The following is a 19,100-nucleotide window of genomic DNA, read 5'->3' as shown; positions in this document are numbered from 1 at the left end:
ACCTGTGATGCAGCAGCGGGGTGTTAACATGCAGACTCTGTCCTCCAGAGCCGCTGCAGCCTCTCCAGCAGCTCTCTGCTGAAAACAGGCCCTTGTGCTCGGCAGGCTCCTCCTGTTTCATTTCCATCTCCAGCATTTAGCTGAGGCCTCCTCCCGAGCAGCTCAGCCACAGGAACCAGCAGGAGGTCAAGGACGCTCGGCTGCTGTACAGCTCCATCCAGAACTTATATTTAAACCATCGTGGTTTTAACGTCAGGCTGCCACAGGCGAGGCTGGGCGATGTGTTTGGTTTATATTAAAGGATATGTTCAATAAGCCGGGTCACAGAATGAGAGAGAACATGCTGGCAACTGAGTCTGAAGCTCTAAAGTTCAGTAAACACATCGTTTAGTAAAATTATTTAATATTTATTATCGATAAAATCTAAAATAACAGTTGCACATGAGGCCAAGGAACTGAGAATTCAAATGTAATGAAACTCAAAACATAAAAGGTTTTTCTTTCCTCACTGTAGTCGAGGGTTGAGAGGCGAGGATTTCACACCTTGTTAAGATCAATGAGGAGAATTGTGATTTGTGGAAATGGGATTTAAATAATATATATATATACAAACTCTATCTCGACATTTTAAAGAGAAGCCAGTTTACCAGCTCCAAAACTTAATGCATATTTCTACGGGTGGAAACAATAAATGTCGCAATAGAATTTCCGTCAGTTGTTGTATAGCAAAGATTTAATATATTGATATAGTGCTTATGCATGATGTAAGAACAGTGGGGGTGTAATGCATATTGATCGCCCTCCGATTTCAAATTGTTTTGCTGTTTATCAAGTGTTTCTCATTTGAAACTAAAGCAAGACTCTGATTTGATATTAATCGTCGTAACTATCGATATCGACTGAAATGAAAATTTGCATCTTTAATCTTTGGCTATAGCTTCTTTCTTATAGGTCATGACCCCCGCCCACACACACACACACAGAATCTCATGAAAACTGGATCAGTAGTTTTTGCGTAATCCTGTAAACAAACAAACAAACAAACAAACAAACAAACACCAGGAAACCAGTTGTTTATTGGAAGACGATTTCAGGAGCAAAAATCCAACTGATAACATTGAATTAATTGAAGACATGACATCATATACGTCTGAACACATTTGACAACAGTGACCTCAGATCCCCCACCACCACCACCACCGGTCATCCTGATTCGACCTCCGCCTCGTCGTCTGCAGCTCGTCGTCCCCCCCAAAAAAAGTGCTTCTTTAGTTTTTGGCCGTCTGCAGCAGTTATGGCACTCAGCTAGAAACGGAACAGATCAACTTCAACCTCGTCCCCGTGTGCATACAGTACTTACAATCATGCTACAGGATGTACTGCATTTGGTGCTACAGAACGCTCGAAGTAAGAATGATGGGAAAAGACACAAACATCCACCACATAGAAAACCATGATTTAGCCCAGTAGCCCTCGACAAGGTGATTTACACTAACTTGAGAAAAACCCAGGGCCCAATACTTTATTTAGCATCTTTTTTTTTTGGTCAGATTAAATATTTACAAGGTCTAGACTTTTGTAAGAAGAAAATATAAATCAGTTTTTGGGGCATTAATGCATAATTCACGTGGATTTATGCCCGATAAGAAGGTCGCTCTTTGTCTTCGGATAAAATGTGGAGCCACGGATGAAACCTAACAAACTACCAGTGTTTTATGGTCAGTGCAAGTTTAAATCCAGGTGTCTTATTCCTTATAGACGATTTCATAACACAGAATGAACGAAGGTGGCGTTGGACACTTCAGACTGTGGCACGGACAGGATTTATGGCAACGTCACATTGAAAGTTTGTCAAATTCAGATGATCAAAGAAACAGTTCTCATGCAAAACTTGCATCATGTTGAATATCCAGTTTGTAAAATAGAAAAAAAAAGAAACCATTTCCCACAAAACCCGTGTCCCTGTCCGAGACGTTCAGCAGCTCGTCTCATTCACCGCGTCTCCGTCTCTTCCTGAAGACGAGGAGCGTCCGCCTCGTCGGCCGCGGCTCGGCCGAGCTGAGGTCAGACCGCCGCCCCTGAGCCTCGTCTCGTTGGTCCCGGTGACGTTTCGCCGCTTTGACTACTGCATCATGGTGTTCTTAATGGTCCACCGCTGACCGGAGCAGGGCTGCAGCACCAGCAGGTTGCCGAAGTAAACGTTGGCCGGCACCACCTCCACACAGCGTCCTGACGCTCGATTTATGATGGACTCGTTCTGGAGGGCAGGAGGAGAGAGAGAGAGAGAGAGGTTGGAACTGGTTTTACTGGCAGGCCAGGTGTGGACAGATGTTGGACATTAACACTGGTGTGATTTCCAGGTAAGAAACATCATTAAACTGAAGATTGTCTCTCAGGTCTTCACGTCCTCACAGATTATTGCAGTTCTCTCTGTTATAAACTGCTACAGACATTGTCTCACCTGTTCTTGTGTCCCTGCGTCGGCTCCTGGTCAAGTTCACGTTTGAGTATCAGGTTTATTTAACGCTGTGTTTATCCTCCAACTAAAAGCTTTGACTCTTGAGTTTTCTGGGTTTCTCAAGTGGAACTGATGGAAAAATGTGTCGACGGTAAACAAACTGAAAATAAAAAGCCACGACTTGAAAACCGGCTCATTTAAGGTTAATGAGTCAATTAGTTGAAGAATTAGTGTTTAAACGAGCCACACAAAGGTCTGAGGAACACGGGACTTTCTGAATCTACTAACACTCTCACAAGGCAGAGGTCTGATCTTCTTCAAGGCCACGAACAACATTCTCACGTCTGCTTTTTTTAAGGTTTAAATGATTTATCTGCACGGAGCGCAGTGACCTTCTTGTTCCTTCTCACCTGAGAGAAGTGCCACGTCTTCTGCTTCACGTTCGGGACCTTGTCGCAGTTGAGGAGCTGAGGGAAGCTGCTGACCTGATCGTCCACCACACAGCGGGTGTCCTCGCCGGTGCTGCCCAGAGCACCGAGGAACAGCTGCCCCTCTTTGCTGAAGCGTCCCAACTGAGGACACAGACGGAGACACAGTGAGACGAGTCGCAGACGTGAAAAGTGAAGTTTTTACTTGGAGATGCGTTTTGCTGTAAATTGCATCTCTTAGTAACTTTGAGCTGATTTGTCCTCAGAGTCATTCAGCTTGTGAATAACGCAGGAACTTTCCCCTGCAGCTGGTGTTTCGCTCACTGGGATCGATGGGAACATGTTTCAAATGGAGATGGGTGTCTCACGTGTGTGTACAGTGAGGACCATGTGTTGTTCTGTAGCTGCACTAACGCTCAAAGTAAATCCTCAGAAAAGCATTTTTTGTGCTGAGTGATATCTCGAAGCTCTCACCATTTATATTTAGCTCCGTTTGCTTTTAGCATTTTACTAGCGGAGACAAGAGCTGCCTCCCCGAAGCACCTGTTTACCACTGCAAGCTAAAAAGAGAGCTGTCCCGGGGGCCGAGCGGCCGAGCGACCGATGCCGGCTGACTCAGGACTTCAGCTCAAAAAGTGCAACTTGTTTAAATTTTCATCCTGACAGCACAAGCTCCTCCTAAGAGGGTTTTCAGCCTCTGAGCCTGTGGGAGAAGCTCGGCAGTAAATGGTGTCGCTGCTGAAACACAATGAGCTCAGGCTGTGGCGAGAGAAGCGGCGTGTGGCGTGTGGCGTGCGGCGTTCGTACCTGAGGACCCCAGCCGTGACACGGGTGCAGGGTGGCCGTGTGGTTCTCCTTCATGCCCTGGTCCATGCACAGATGGCTCGCCCGAGAGTTACGGATCTGAAATCGGGAAAGAGAATCGATTGCTGAAAAATTATTCCACTTCAATATTCACGAGTAATCTGACCAACCTCAGAGTCTTTAGGTATTTTCACAAAAACCTTGTCCCTGTGTATTTATGTGCGGGACTGGAACTGCCCTCGAGAGATGCTACAGCCACGATTCAATATCTCAAATGTGCTGCAGTGTTTAAATGTTTAAGTATCAAATGTTTTAACTTTTAATAACAGACTTGCAGGCCTGAAAAACACTGAAAACGTCGCTGTAAAGTGAGATTGAAATGAGGGTAATATATATATTTTGAGGACGTGTGTGTTGGGTAGCAATGAATATCAATGCAGTGTTGTTTTCTTACCTCAGAGGAGCTTGTGTTTTCTCAGTTTTTTTTTTATATTTAACAGGATTACGCACAAATTACTTAACAGATTACCGTGACACTCGGTATGACTCAGGACGGAAGTCATTACATTTCGGTGCAGATCTGGACCAGAGGGCGAACTTCACAAGATTTCAATTCAATTTGATTTATAAGGCAATAAAATCCTAACGCACATTATCCCAAGGCACTTTACATATTGAGGTCGAGACCTTGAACAATTACGGGAGAAACCAACAGTTCCCACAACGAGCAGCACTTTGGGCGACTGTGGAGAGAAAAGAAACTCCCTCGTTAACCAGAAGAAACCTCGAGGACTCGTTTTCCTTCGTGTCTCTGAGGATCACTCTCGGATCTTTGTGAGAAGAATCAGGCACAAGCAGGGAAACTCAAATCTATGAGCGTCTAACGGGGACTGTTGGGCCTCGGCAGAGATTTACGCTCTCCACAGTTCTAGTTTTATTTAGTTTAAGACAGTATATGTTGCTGTCTGTGTATTTCCCATGCTAAAGAACTGGGCTGAAACTTAGACGCCATTGCTGCGACCTTGACCTTTGACATATGTGGAAAACGATCAATGTCCTGACTCCCAACTCAACCAGTTTGATCCAAACTGGATTAAAAACAGCACAAATTATCGCAACGACAGACAAACACTACAGATTAATAAAGATCTGTGTTTACATGTAGTTTAGACATTTTACAGCTCAGACACTGTGGAGTGTTTTCCTGCTGCCGTCTCTCTCTCTCTCTCTCTCTCTCTCTCTCTCTCTCTCTATTTGTTTTAAGTGGTTTTGTGCAAATGCCCCAAGCCTCCCCTCTGCGGCTCGGCTCCTCCTCCACGCTCGGTGCTGACTCACCTCGCCGTAGAACAGCGTGTTGTTGTAGCGCCTCATCTCCGGGTAAACGTTGTCAAGGTACCACTCAAAGCTCTTGCACTGCAGACTCTTCCTCAGGGCGACCCGCTGAGAGATGTCTCCGTAATCAATACCGTGGTTCTGTGTCGGTGAAGCAAGGCATTATGGGAAGTGTTTGCTTTACGGAGACCTTTTATCTTCACATGAATTTTTAAAATAACAAGAAAAATTCACACAAATGCTCATTTTACCACTGAGATATGAATGACTCGGCCAGTTTTCAACTTATAAAAAGTATTATTACTTCACAGCTGGATATAATGTACTCTATATTTCCATAAAAGCCAAGTTGCCCCCCCCCCCTCACCTCCATTGGTATGTTCCAGGCCAGGTACACGTTGGATTTGTACTCGTCCATCCAGACCTCAGCCACACGTAGAGCGTTCCGCCGAGTGTGGAAGGCGATGTTGCTGTGGTACGGTTTCTTCATCCGTGCAATGTGAGCCACCCTTGAGCAAGGCAGCACCTCCATACTGCCTCCACACATCCACACCTACAGGGAGATATTATGATTATTATATTCATTATTATTATCATGATCTGTGTTTATGTTTGTCGCTATTAACTTCTTTTATAGAGTAAACAATGTAGAAAAGTCTGTATTAAAAGGATATATATATAAAATATAAAATATCTGTATTTTCTTCACGTTCTATTGGTTGTTCTTGTGTTTTCTTTTCATTTATGGTTATTTATAATAACATTTATGTTTAAACTGTAAAATGAAAAGCCTGAATTACATTTCTTTGTCATTAGGCTTTGATAACAACATCTTCAGGATCATTTTATTTTAATATCTATCGTCTATAATCTATTTATCATCTTTCCATCTCCCGATATATTGGTTTCAGAAAATTTCAATCTCCATTATTGGTTTATGCATCAATCAGCTCTAAAAGTCAAACGCATGGAACAAATACTTTGTCAGAGTCTTTTCAAAATAAAACCTAAAATAACCCTGTACAACGATTACAAACTCCATCTCAGTGGCTTCCCACTCCATGTGACCTATTTATCTCCATTGCCCGGCTGAGAGCTGCAGACAAAGGGCCGCTCCTGCAGAACTCTTAATGGGACCTCGTTTATCAGCGGTGTCACGCGACGGTGGCCACTGCTCCACTTAAACCTACAGGGGGGTGAGGAGGAGGGGAGCGGGGGCGAGAGGAGGAGGTGACACACTAACCCTGATGCCCAGCTCGATGTTCTCTCCTCCGTACACGTCCATGCCCGAGTCCAGCAGGCCCAGCTTGCCGAAGTAATCGCGGTTAGCCACGAAGGAGCAGCCGATCATGGCGGGGGTCCTGCAGTTAGGAAAACACAACGGTGTGAACTGTGAGGCTGAGTGTAAGAAAGTGTGTGTGTGTGTGTGTGTGTGTGTGTGTGTGTGTGTGTGCGTGTGTGTGTGCGTGTGTTTTAATAGATGAGGTTGACTCGCCTGATGGGGGCGGACGTGTCCCCGTCGTCCCACCACTGTTTGGGCGGGTTGATGTACATGCACCACAGCTCCCAGTTGTAGCCGTGACCCGAGTTCTCGTAGCGCTCGACCTCGAACGTGTCGTGCTTGATGTTGTCGATGGACGGCAAGATGATCCTCTTGGGGTCCTCTTTTATTCTGGCCAGGACCGGCTCGGCCCTAACACGCACACACACACACACACACACACACACACACATGCACTTTAGAGACACACACCACAGCGTGCGGCTTCTCTTACGATCTCTTCTCTCGCCTGCTTCACACAGTCAGAAAGTCCCTCAAGTTTATTACTGATTCTATTTGATTCAGCTGAGTGCAGCTCTGGAGGGCATGTTTCTATTTATGCTGAGTGAACTGGGTTGTGTACACACACACACACACACACTAGAGCACACACTGGGCTGCAAAAACCAATGTGAGACCCACAAAGAGGTGTCAGCGGGATGTGGCAGAATTGAAGCATTCAAGTGTTTCAAGTACGCCTTTTTGAAATTATTCCTCAAATGTGCGTTTGTGAAGACACTTCCTACAAATGTCTGACTTTTATTGCTGTGTTTCTGTTTTCTTTGTTATTTAATGGAGGTTTATGTTCGAGAGTATCTTTAAATCCTGCTTCTACAGACTCTGCCCTTCTCCTTCCTCCATATCCTTTAACTTCTCAGGTGTGAAATTGGTTCGTGTTGGTTTTATGCTGCCTCGTCTCTCCCTTGTTCCCTCGTTCAGCGTTTCTGTAAAACACTGTGAAACTCTCCTTTAAACACAAAGCGCAAAGTCTATTATTGCTTCTGCAGCTATCGCGATTTGTAATTCAGATTCCTTCGTTTTGAATTACTGACTTCAAATATTCATAGATCCAGCTCACTGGTATAAAGTCCGGAAAAGTCCCGGCTCAATCCTGCGGACATCCTCCGGAGACGCTCTTACAAAACGTCTTTTGTAAGAGCGGCTGTCTGTCACGTCTTCCAGACATAACTCACCAGGACGGCGTGAACTCCACGTGGGCGTCAAAGAATCCCGTCACCTCGCCGGTGGCCGCCTTCCAGCCCTCGATCCTGGCCCGGATGAGTCCCTCTCTCTTCTGGTTCCTGACGATCTTCACCAGGCCGGGGTAACGTTTGTTCACGTACTCCTCCAGAGGTCCCTTCAGCTGCTCTGCAGGTTGAACGACAGGTTAAAGAGACGCTCTTTAAATCTGAGATCACGGCTTCGTCCTTCATGCTGACGAGTCATTGAACAACATAATGAAACCCTGGGTATCGACCCTGACCTTCGAATGAAGAAGAGGGTACAAACATAGATTATTTCTTTACAGCTCTCAGTAAAGAATCACATTTTATGTTCCTGCCTGTCAACATCCCACAGATTAAGGATCAGAAGTAGCCAATAAATTCCATATGACAGTTTTGACATTTATAAAATTCACAAGAGACATTTACATCTTTGTATGACACTCATAAATACCTCGATTGAGTGAGATAACTGTTGTACGAGCAGAAACCGCATTTAAGCTCCACACTAAATGTTTAAATACCGTAAATGTGATTCAGAAGCACTGAAAGTGGTTTTTATGGTGTTTATAAAAAACAATTCACACTGAAATTTATCATTGAATACTAAATGATGGATTATATTATTTATTTATTTAGCCAATTAAGATTTAGGAGATTTCCCTGTTGTCGTCGTGCCATCGTCCAGCACCAGCACACATAAACTGAAAAGGCTCCTTCAATTGAATCAAACTCCACACACTCATAAATGTGTGTCCTCTAAATGTGATGATTTTTGTGTTCGTCAAGATCCACAAAATATTCTCTGGGGAAAAAGGTTTAAAATATTGAAAAACCTTCTATTATTAATGTTAAAGAAAGTGGAAAACGTTTCTGGATTTGTCCCCTGACGCTAAAAAGGACTCGGTTCTTTTTTTGACCCACCACATCTTTCCAACAAGTTTCCTGGTTAATGCATCCAGTTGTTTTTTGTGTAATCCTGCTGACAAGCCAACACAAAAAGCTCATCCACATGTACACAACAACGAGTTGTTATAAAGAGACACACAGAGGAACAGAGAGGTGACACAGTTGTGCTTTTGGAACAACACAGAGGGGAGTCTGCGGCTTCCTGGGCTGCGTCAACGCCGACTCCCGACTTTCATCTCCCCATCAACTCATCAGCCGTTTCCCCCGGAACCCAAACACTCACAACCCTCCTTCCTCTGCAACACAAACACACACTCACTTTAAATTCCCTGACACACAAAACACATTTCTCATTCCGTCTTTGTTCCCCGTCTCTTTCTGTCTGCATCTTTATTTCTGTCACACACACACACACACACACTCTTGATCACAAACTCATTCCCCATGCTGTCTCTTCTCCCTCACACACACACACACACACACACACACACACACACACACACACACACACACACACACACACACACTCAGCTGTGTACACTACAAGGCCATGGAGCCGAGCGACTCACACAGGCAGTGACTGCTTTTTGTTTGCATGCCATCTCTTCCTCCGTGTGATTGAACGCTGCGTCTCAGCCAATCAGCAGCGTCAAGAGATGGGAGGGTGAGGAGGGGGTGGGAGGAGGTAGGGGTGAGGAGGAGGTGTAGGGGAGGAGGAGGTGTAGGGGTGAGGAGGAGGTGTAGGGGTGAGGAGGAGGTGTAGGGGTGAGGAGTGGTGGCAACACGTTCTCTCTCTCTCTCTCTCTCTCTCTCTCTCTCTCTCTCATGTTGAAGGATCAAGTCTTTATGTTTTTCTCTATGTCGACATATGAGAAATAATTGACTGTACAAATCATAGACTGTATATCGGATGGAAGACATGACAGTTTCCCAAAAGTGAAGCCGAACCATGTCCATCACCCCCTGGTGGCTACTTGCATATAGGTTCTAAATCGCACCTCCTCCATGTTAGCAGATGGGACATGGAGCAAACAAAGAAATGACAGGGGGAGTTCACCTCAAAGTAATCTTTCTCAAATATAGATATTTTCTATCACACTGATGTTTGTTTCTGAGAAGACTGAGATATCAGTTCCCTAAATGTACCTGATTATTTTTCATCTTTAGTTCCACGAATGATTCGCTGAACACCCAATCTGACAATTTAAAGAGATGTGAGAAAAAATTCCTGGATCCACAACAAATGATTCCTGACCCACATCCTTCCACCAAGTTTCATAGTAATCCATCCGGTACTTTTCCTGTAATCTTGGTAAGTAACAGACAAACAAACGCAGATGAAAACACTTGGCAGAGACACAAACTACAAAAATAAGACCCAACATGAATCCTGAAACATTCCAACTGGTCCCCAACACAATACATGATTTATTATTTCCTACTTGAATATCATTTTCTAAAAAAACACCACAACACTCAGATCTTGTAGTTTTCAGAAAAATGAAACCATGTATTTGTGTTTTTAGAGATTAGTGTCGTCCGTTAGAAGCTGAGTGACAGATGAAGTGTTGAGTGACAGATGAAGTGTTGAGTGACAGACGAACACATCGCAGGTTTTTGCTGTTTCTACTGGATTTGTCAACAAAAAGAGAAATAGACCATTAGTGGCTTTATCCTTTGAAGCCTTGACCACTTCATCGCTCTCTCTTGTTATTTCCATTTTGTTAGATTCCTCTCTGTCTCTCCAGTCCCTTGTTCTCTCTCTCTCTCTCTCTCTCTCTCTCTCTCTCTCTCTCTCTCTCTCTCTCTCTCTCTCTCTCACTCTCTCCTCCTCTCTGTCCGACCTCATTTATCTTAGAGCCTCTCTGTCTCTCATCCTCACTCTGCCACTTCCTCTAATGGCCTGGTTTGCTCTCTCAGACTCTCCTTTCATTCTCACAAGCCTCTTCCTCTCCGTTTCTCTCTTTCCTCCTCCGCCCTCCTTTTTCGTTCTGCCTATTTTCAAAGCATTTGACCTCTTTCTTTCCTTGACCGCTCTCTCCTTCACTCTCATCCCTTCTTTCCTGATTTCTCCCCAACGCAAACATCTCTCGCTCTTTTATTTTCTCCTTTAGCTCCTCTTTCGTTTTTCGCTCGGCCTGATTTCACCTCCTCCTCCCCTCGTCTCTCTCTGTCCCTCCATCTCCCGGACGGCTCTGCCCAATAAATAAGACGGGGACATCTCGGCCGTGACATCCAATTGTGGCGCTCCGCCTCAATCTGTCTGCCCTGCAAAAATGCTGCCCCATCAGTCACCTCCGCTGAAGCAGCGACCGCAGCTTTTGTGAAGGAGACGCTCGTCACCTTGTCAGAGTCTGACGCCCTCGTCCCATTAGCAACTCTTTAATGTCACAGTGAAACGGGGATAATCACAGGCTCTGTGTTGTGTTGGAGTCTGTAACGTGTTTTATATCTTTAAGGTTAGAAATCAGAGGCTGTTGACACAAACAATCCTTCAACATGGAAAAGAGTTGAGGATTATTTTCCGTGTGGTGATGATAACATCTGGATCCCAGGTTTATATCATCTTCTCTGGCACAGACGATAACTTTCATTAGTTTATTAGACTGACACCACACCCACACCTTTCTGTTAAATACCCGCTGACATCGGTTACTTCATCAAGTCTGCGCTGGTTGCTTGGCAACTGGTCGGAGCCAAGACATATAGTCCAACATGAGAAGTCCAGTAAAATGGCGAAATGAGGCTTTTCAGCACAAGAGATAAAACAAGTTAATCTGTTGGATTCTCAGACGTGTTGTCAGGTGCATGTTGTTAACGTTAGACTCCAGTCTTTGTGCTAAGCTAAGCTAAGATAACCACCCGCAGGCCAATGAACAATATCGTCATCTCACTCTTGACAGGATAAAAACTATCATTATCTCCCGTAACGTACAAATTATCATTTTAAAGACACTACTTGGCAAAAAACACAACCAATCTCTCCCTGAATGTTCAGCTCCTCATAACTTCAATATACTTCTTTTTATTTAGATATTAATATATGTAATAAACACAGATTTTGCTTCACCCGTTACAGTCAGTAGAGTTTAGGCCTTGTATCAGACCCAGGTACCTGCTGCTCCACCTGCTGCTCTCATCTCTTATCGTTCGTCTCCACACAGGAAGACACAGTATCTCACTTCAGATAAAAACGAGTGAGGAGGATTTGTGGAAGGAAATCTCTCAACTGACCGTCGTCGCTGTTGTCGTCCACCAGGATGATGTCTTTGAGCAGGTGAGCCGGCGTGTGATTGACAGCCGAGTGGACGGAGCGCAGGATCACGGACAGAGCCTCATCGACGAAGATGAAGATGAGGGAGATCTGCGGGAGGTCCCTGGGGTAGTTGACCTTTCTGCATCTGCGAAGAGACAAACACACACACACACGCCATCTGTAAAATAAAACCTTTCCATGCCTACCTACTGAGCGTGTGCGTTCTGCACTTTCACACGCTTCACTTGTCCACCATCGTTCCTGTAGAAGAACAAAGCGTCTCCGTGGAGCGGCTGACATCTTGTTCGATGAGGCTGAAGGGCTGCAACCATGTGCCGCTTCCTCATCACGTGGATTTTTTTATTTTAACCCAAATTGGCGTGTTCACGGTGTGTCAGCTGCAGATAGGAGGTCTATTTTTACTGCAGGTTTGTTTAAAGCGCTCTAATGAAGAGGAAAGAGGTCGGTTGAGGCTCTAAGTTGAGGAAGAGTGGGAGAGGAAACGCCTTCCTGCACTTGTTTAATCTCCTTTAATCAATAATCTTATTGCCACGTGAAATCAAATGTTAATTATGAGAACATCTATAATGAATGCCGCATTTTCATGAAAATTCATGAGGTCGGATTACTGTTGTTTGTTTGTTTGTAGGGTTTTTTGCCAGGAAACAGATTCAAAAATAGCTGTTAGTGGATTAAACATGAGGAACAGAGATGTCTGCCAACAAAAGAAGTTAAGTTGAATAAAACTAAAATGGGTCATTCCGTGTCAAATCATCACAGCAGGACCAGAAACATATGGAACCAAGGGTTTATGCATCTTGGATAACAAGACAAATGTGGGCTCTCCGCCCATGTTGTATTTCTTTGACCTTTAACCCTGAACCCACGTGTTCAACAACAGTAAATAAGGATTTAATGATCTCAGCGACGAATCTAAAACCAAACACCAAAGGAATTTCTAAACGTGGCCTTTTCTTTTGCAATTTAACTGATAAAATTACTCATAATTTAACGGTGCAATAAGCATTTTCTGTTAATGCAATTTTAATACTATATATGAGCTATATACTGTTTTACTGTATTTTATTTATATTGTACATACTTCTATCTTTTATAGCTCCTTGTGTTTTACTAATCCCTTTTTGGTGCTGTGACATGGTAAATGTCATTTATCTTAAATTTATCTTATAACGCTCTTATTTTTTACATTGGGCACAACGTACTTTTTAGATAAATATGGGAAATGTCAGTAAAACGAGAAGTGAACCATTTGTTTGTGGGAGACACGATCAGTCAAAGTCAGAGATACCGCCCAAAAAGATCAAACTCTTATCTCACGTAAATCTGAGATGGATGAAATTCAGAGTCCATGTGTTTCAACATCTGTGAGTGTGTGGTCTGAGAGTGGGATGATTTGACCCAGAATGACCCAGACTGGAGACCTAACTTTCCACAAGAAGGACGTTTTACTTGTACATCTAACAAACGAATTATGGTTCAATCAGACACTTCATTCACAGAATTTAGGAGCAAAGGTACAAACAGTTCACAGATTAATAGAACGCAGAGGAAAACAACCAGTGCAACAGTCTGAAGGAAGCGTTTTGAAATGCAGCTGATTCATATCCCACTGACGTACGTGTTCATAATGTACAAGGCCAGAGGAGCCACAGTGATCCTGGTAATTAGAACAGGCGGAGGCAGGAGTGTGTGGCAGATAGAACAGAGCAGCGTGACCGGGGAGAGAGTGTGAGAGTGTGAACCCGTCACGTTACAGGAACATCCTCATTGGCTGATCGGAGTGTGACTGTCGGAGTCGGCTCATCACTTGATGACTCGTGTTTTTACATTTCTGCACTGCAGCTTCTTATCGGCCCGAAAGAATCAGTTCATGATACGAACCATGCAAACTGTCAATCACTTTGAATTAGACAAATTTAAAGAAGATCCCCAAAAAACTAGGAGGTAGAGCGAGTTGTCCACCAACCAGAGGGTCGGTGGTTCAATCCCCAGCTTCTAAGTGTCATTAGGCAAGACACTGAACCCAACATTGCCCCTGACAGCTGCGTATAGATGGCGTGATAGAAAGAGCTGCATATAGAAGCGCTGTTTGAATTAATGAACGAACACAGCAGCCTCCACAGGCTCCTCACATTTCCATGCTGCTGCTGCTGCTGAGCCTGAAGGTGTCACACCCCTACTCGCTTCACACGCCACTTTGATCCCACAGAAAAGACCCTGCGAGTGACAAACGAAGCCACTGGATTCTGATCCGTCCACCGCACCATCATCCGCAAAACACACACACACACACACACACACACACACACACACACACACAGGGCCGGTGGCAGCCATGGGCCGAAGGGTTTCTCATCACTGACACGTTTAACCAGCAATGTGGGCCAGAGACGGACTCTGCAACATGCATGGAGATACACAACACACTGCACAGAGCTAATCTGGAGGACATGTTGAAGACCAAAGACCAGTGGATTGGGGACAAGATCTGTGTTGCCCAATCGAGAAAAAGCTGATTTGGGGTCAGTGGTCCAGGTTAGGGTTGTAGTTATGTCAACGTGTCACGGGGACACATTTTGAAACCAAAGAGCAGTTGGTTGTGGACAAGAGCGAGAGTGCCCCCTGTTGGGAAAAGGCTATTTGTTGGTTTATGGTTAAGGTTAAGAAATGAGAAAATCAGTTTCATGTCATTGTCGTGAATCAAGCGTGAAAGTGAAATTCAAAGTGTCTCACTTGCTGGGCCGGTGGTCTGGTATGGTCCGATCCAGGGAGATTCTGTCGCTGAGGTAGGCGTTGTAGCCGTATTTCTCCCTCAGGACTTTGGCGTCGCTCTCCTCGGGCGGAGCCAGCGTGGCGGGGAGGCCGCCTTTACCCCGGCCCCCGAAGCCCTCAATCAAGCCCAGAGATTTGGACAGACCTGCGCGAGGCAAACAGGGGAAGATTAGATGTCAGGATCTTTTAGTCCGGCTGAGCCACTCCCCCCCCATCACAGCTCCAACCTCACATGGACATACAGTACGGAGTCAGCGGCTGTCGAAACAGGTGAACTTCTGAGCTGAGGAAGGCTGGCACAGATTCACAGAGAATACCTTCTGCACTGTACAAATCCTGGGGTGGTTTCTCGCTGATTTAACCTACACTCACAGAAACCCTCTGCTTGATGTTTAAAGTCCGAAAACTTTCAAATCCTTTCATTGCAGATCCGCTAACGAAGCTTCAAGGCTTTCTACCATTTCAAATTAGGGAGAGAATGAGATTCTTCTCCGTGACACTTATTGTATTTGTGGGTGGCAGAGGGATTAAATGTAAACTATGTGCCAACAGGAGACACCCTGCTGATGTCTGTTGGTGGCAAATATCAGCAGGATGTCACCTGCTTCTGTGCTGGCAAACATCCTGCTGAAGAATCTTGAAGGCAGCGAATCCTGGAAAGACTCGACTCTGACCTCTGACCTCTGCAGGGAGGAACATTGCACCTCGCTGCATGGGGATAAAGTCGTCCAATACTTAAACAGGGTTTATAATCCAACAAGTGAGATTTAAGACTTTCTAAGACGATAATGAATGAAATTTAAGAAATATATGCCAAGTACGACAGATAAGAGGGAATATCAGAGTCCCTCACATTGAAGGTAAGGTGAAGTTTAGAGAGTATATCCCACGAAACACCTTGTTAACTGTCAAACTCCAGGCAGAGATCCTCTTTACCACAGCAAGTGGAGTTATCAGTTCCAGATGTGTCTTGTCTGTAGTTTTATCACAGCGTGTTAACATCTGTATATCATTGAAAAAGAACATTACAAACTATACATGCGGCCGAAACATTTCTCTGAAAAAGAAAATAGTATTTTAAGTATTTTTATATATTTAAGACTTTTTAAGACCCCAAATTCAGATTCAGACTTTTCAGGACCCTGCAGAAACCATTTTAAAGATTAAAAAAAAGAAAACAAACATATGCATTGTGAATTTTGCACTTGATTTAGAAAGGTTAAAAGAAAGTTTTTCATTGTTTATTGGAAATACATTAAATAGATAACGCTTATTTAAAATGTTGGTCATTTCTTGCAGTGGATAGGATAACTTAATCCAATTAAATGCAACTTTGACACTTAGATTAGAAGAATCAGAATCAGATGTATTGCTAAGTAGGTTTTCAACATATAAGGAATAAGCATCGGTGCTTTTAGTGCATGAGAAATAATTAAAAATAGATAAAGCAAAAAGTGCTGTAGGTCAAGCAGAAAGATAAAGACGGGAACCTAAAGCACAAGAGCAATAAGTGAAAAAGCTATTCAACAAAATAAAATGTGTAAAATATATATCAATATGAAAATATGAGCTGAGTCATCTTTTTTAAATCTAATGTTATTGCTGATCTTTGTCACCGAGCAGCAGAGTTTGGCATATTCTTAACAGTTGGTGACATTTATTTTGAAAAAGGTCAGTGAAGTGGATTCAGATCTTTGGTGAATTATCTTAGAATGACTGAAATAAAGTGCCAGGTTATTAATGGACTTTCTTCCTCTGTCTCACATGTCATGGCCACCGGAGGAAAGACCTTTCCTGCTGTGGCACATTTGGGGTTGACCTGGTATGTCAGTGTGAATGTTGCCCCTGCACTTTACCGTTTAGTTGCCGGTACACCACGTCCTCCAGCGAGCTGAGCCTCTTCAGCAGCACCTCATGGCTGATGCTGGGCCCCTGCGCCGTCCCGTTGCCCCGGGGCCTCTTCCAGTCCGCCGGAGCCTCCGGACCGGCGGGCTGGACAATGCGTCCTGTGCTGCACCTGGCCCAGAAAGTCACGAAGCCGGCAACGGCGAGCAGGTTGAGCACGAGTAAAACCCTCCATCTCCTGAACACAAAAGCCATTAAAGAGTCACCGGTGTCCGGGCTTCTAGTGATGGAGGTGCAGGAGGGTGCAGGGGTGGGTGGGGGGGTAGAGACGGTGTCTCCGGAGACGCAGGATGTGTCACGGATTCCTCGGTGTGCGTCGTGCAGAGAGCCGCAGGGATAATTCAGCAGCCGACCGGGTCAAACCCACAGATGCACCGCAGAGATGTTACAGCATCACCCCCGCGCCGCGCCGCACTGATTCACGCTCATGAGTCCGCTCTCTTACCGTTTGGCACCGGGGTTATTTTAGGTTGCGTCCCCCCTTCTGCTGAAATCTGGGGCGCCGGACCACCGGTGTCCGTCCGCGGTGTCACTGCCGCCTGGTCCTCCCCCCCCCCCCCACGGTTCTCAGCTGGTGCACGGGAGTAAACAAAGGCAGCGGCGGCATATGTTGAGCTTGAACAGATACGTGGTTGAATAATTGAACAGGGAGAGGATGCTGATCCGGTGCGTGTCTCTGCACCGCTGCGGGCACCGGGATCCTCGCAGATGCTCGTGGGGGTGGGGGTGGAGGGGGACGCTCCAGTCAGGCTCCGTGTTCAGCGCATCGTCCTGCAGCCGTCACCCGCTGTAACGATCAGCACCGGGGGCTCAGAGGCGAGGATAATGTTCGGAGCTGGAGAGGCAGCAGCATCCTCCGCTGAGTGAGGAGAGAGTGAGAGAGAGAGAGAGAGAGAGAGAGAGAGAGAGAGAGAGAGAGAGAGAGAGATCCCTCCCTGCCCTTCACATCTTCCTCGTCAGCGCACAGCGACGTTTTCCTGTTATTCACGCACGCCCTTCTTGTTTGTTGTGCCCTGTTATTTCCTCCGATTCTCCCGTGAAACGTGCACGGCGCTGCGTAACGGCGCGGGGAAAAACGTGGCGTGGAACCGGCGACGTTTCACTTCACAGCAGGTCAGAGGTAATGGGTGGGATGTCTCATCACTGGAACCCAATTAGGCCAAGGGAGCATTCAAGTATTTTGCACTATATAATTATTATTTTATTATTAATGTGATTGGTTTTTTTTGTTTGTTTATGTGATACTGCCCATTAATAAAATACTGTAAATGAACCAGAGTTTGCTATTTCAGCTGTCAGCCCTATATAACCTTATATATTATATATCTTATATATTAACAACCAGTCACGACTCATGGGCCTTACACGCTCAAATAAGGAAATTGTTGGGACAACTTAAGAAATTGCTTCAATTTGGCAACACACAAATGAATAAAATTTGTTCAACTTAAATTTAATAAGCTATATCTTCACGATTGGTCACTTTAATTTGGAGAAAAACTTCATTTGTGTGTTACCAATTTTTTTAAGTTGGTAAACAATTGAACGATCCAAACTAACAAACCTATGATTAAAACAGTACGGGCGATAAAAAAGCAAACGATAAATGTAACGAGGGTAAAATGTATTTTATAGTTAATTAAACAGTTAGTTCAGCACAGGGAAAATCACGTTTAGCAGACCGATATTCAGAAATGCAATTAACCTCAGAATGCCACAGTACAGACTCAACCCAGTTCTGCACTAAATCTGAAGCCTCCTCAGATGCGTATTAACAGATCTCCACAGACTCGCCTGCAGGGAAAAGTTGTGAGAGCATCTGATCTGTGACTCCCAGTAGTTTCTCTCCGTCGCCTCAGGCCGTCTCAGTTTTACCGGCGGTGGAAGATCTTACATTTTTTAAAGTGGAAATTTTACAAAATAAAAATAGCTACTCCATTCCAGGTCGGGGTATTTAAGGATGTTATGGAAGTTTTAACAGCAAATCCTATGTGTACTGAATGCATTAGGGCTCACACTGCAGGTGATAGTTGATATACTGGGTCATTTCAACTAAAGCAATGTATAGTGATTCATGAGATTATTATAGGTTTTGCGTGCACAAATATACAAACATGACTATTTGCAAATGTCGGACGAATAAAAACAGGATGGTCCCTACTCCTCAAAACTCTACTTTCTGGATTTTTCCACTTGCAGCTGCATGTTATTCTGTTTTTTATTTATTCTGTGACCCAGTTAGAATAAAACTGAAACTCACTGTTATCTAAAGACTTTCAAAGAACGCATCAGTTATCACAAGCAAAATGCCCATAGATGCTTGTTTCATTTTTAAAAGCCCCTGCATGTAAATGTAAACTCAATCCTCCTATGATCCATTTTATTAGGAGATGCTTAATTACCCTTGTTCTTGTCGCTGCAGTGGTGTGTGTGTGTGTGTGTGTGTTTGTGTGTGTGTGTGTGTGTGTGTGTGTGTGTGTGTGTGTGTGTGTGTGTGTGTGTGTGTGTGTGTGTGTGTGTGTGTGTGTGTGTGTGTGTGTGTGTGTGTGTGTGTTTGCTTGCTCTTGTACAGCTATCTTTGTGAGCACCAGTTTGAGTCTACAGTACAACCTACGGAGTGAGGACATCTTGGGAAAGTGAGGACCCCCCCCCCCCCTTTATTGAACTGTTT

General features: G+C 44.6%; 1 protein-coding gene across 1 annotated transcript; it reads right to left on the bottom strand.

Annotated features, from left to right (window-relative positions):
- Positions 1-1,194: 1,194 nt before the first annotated feature.
- galnt17 (polypeptide N-acetylgalactosaminyltransferase 17) lies at positions 1,195-16,973 on the bottom strand. Its single transcript, XM_035155386.2, has 11 exons — positions 16,381-16,973; positions 14,486-14,669; positions 11,710-11,876; positions 7,537-7,711; positions 6,518-6,715; positions 6,266-6,383; positions 5,390-5,575; positions 5,026-5,163; positions 3,694-3,789; positions 2,869-3,030; positions 1,195-2,257 (listed from the first exon to the last, which is right to left on the bottom strand). The coding sequence occupies exons 1-11, from the start codon at positions 16,622-16,624 to the stop codon at positions 2,123-2,125; spliced, it is 1,803 nt and encodes a 600-aa protein (XP_035011277.1). The 5' UTR covers positions 16,625-16,973; the 3' UTR covers positions 1,195-2,122.
- Between the last annotated feature and the right edge of the window lie 2,127 nt (positions 16,974-19,100).

This window comes from Hippoglossus stenolepis, chromosome 4 (genome assembly GCF_022539355.2).
Source record: "Hippoglossus stenolepis isolate QCI-W04-F060 chromosome 4, HSTE1.2, whole genome shotgun sequence".
NCBI lineage: Eukaryota > Metazoa > Chordata > Actinopteri > Pleuronectiformes > Pleuronectidae > Hippoglossus > Hippoglossus stenolepis.
This window is presented reverse-complemented; position numbering and strand designations above follow the sequence as displayed.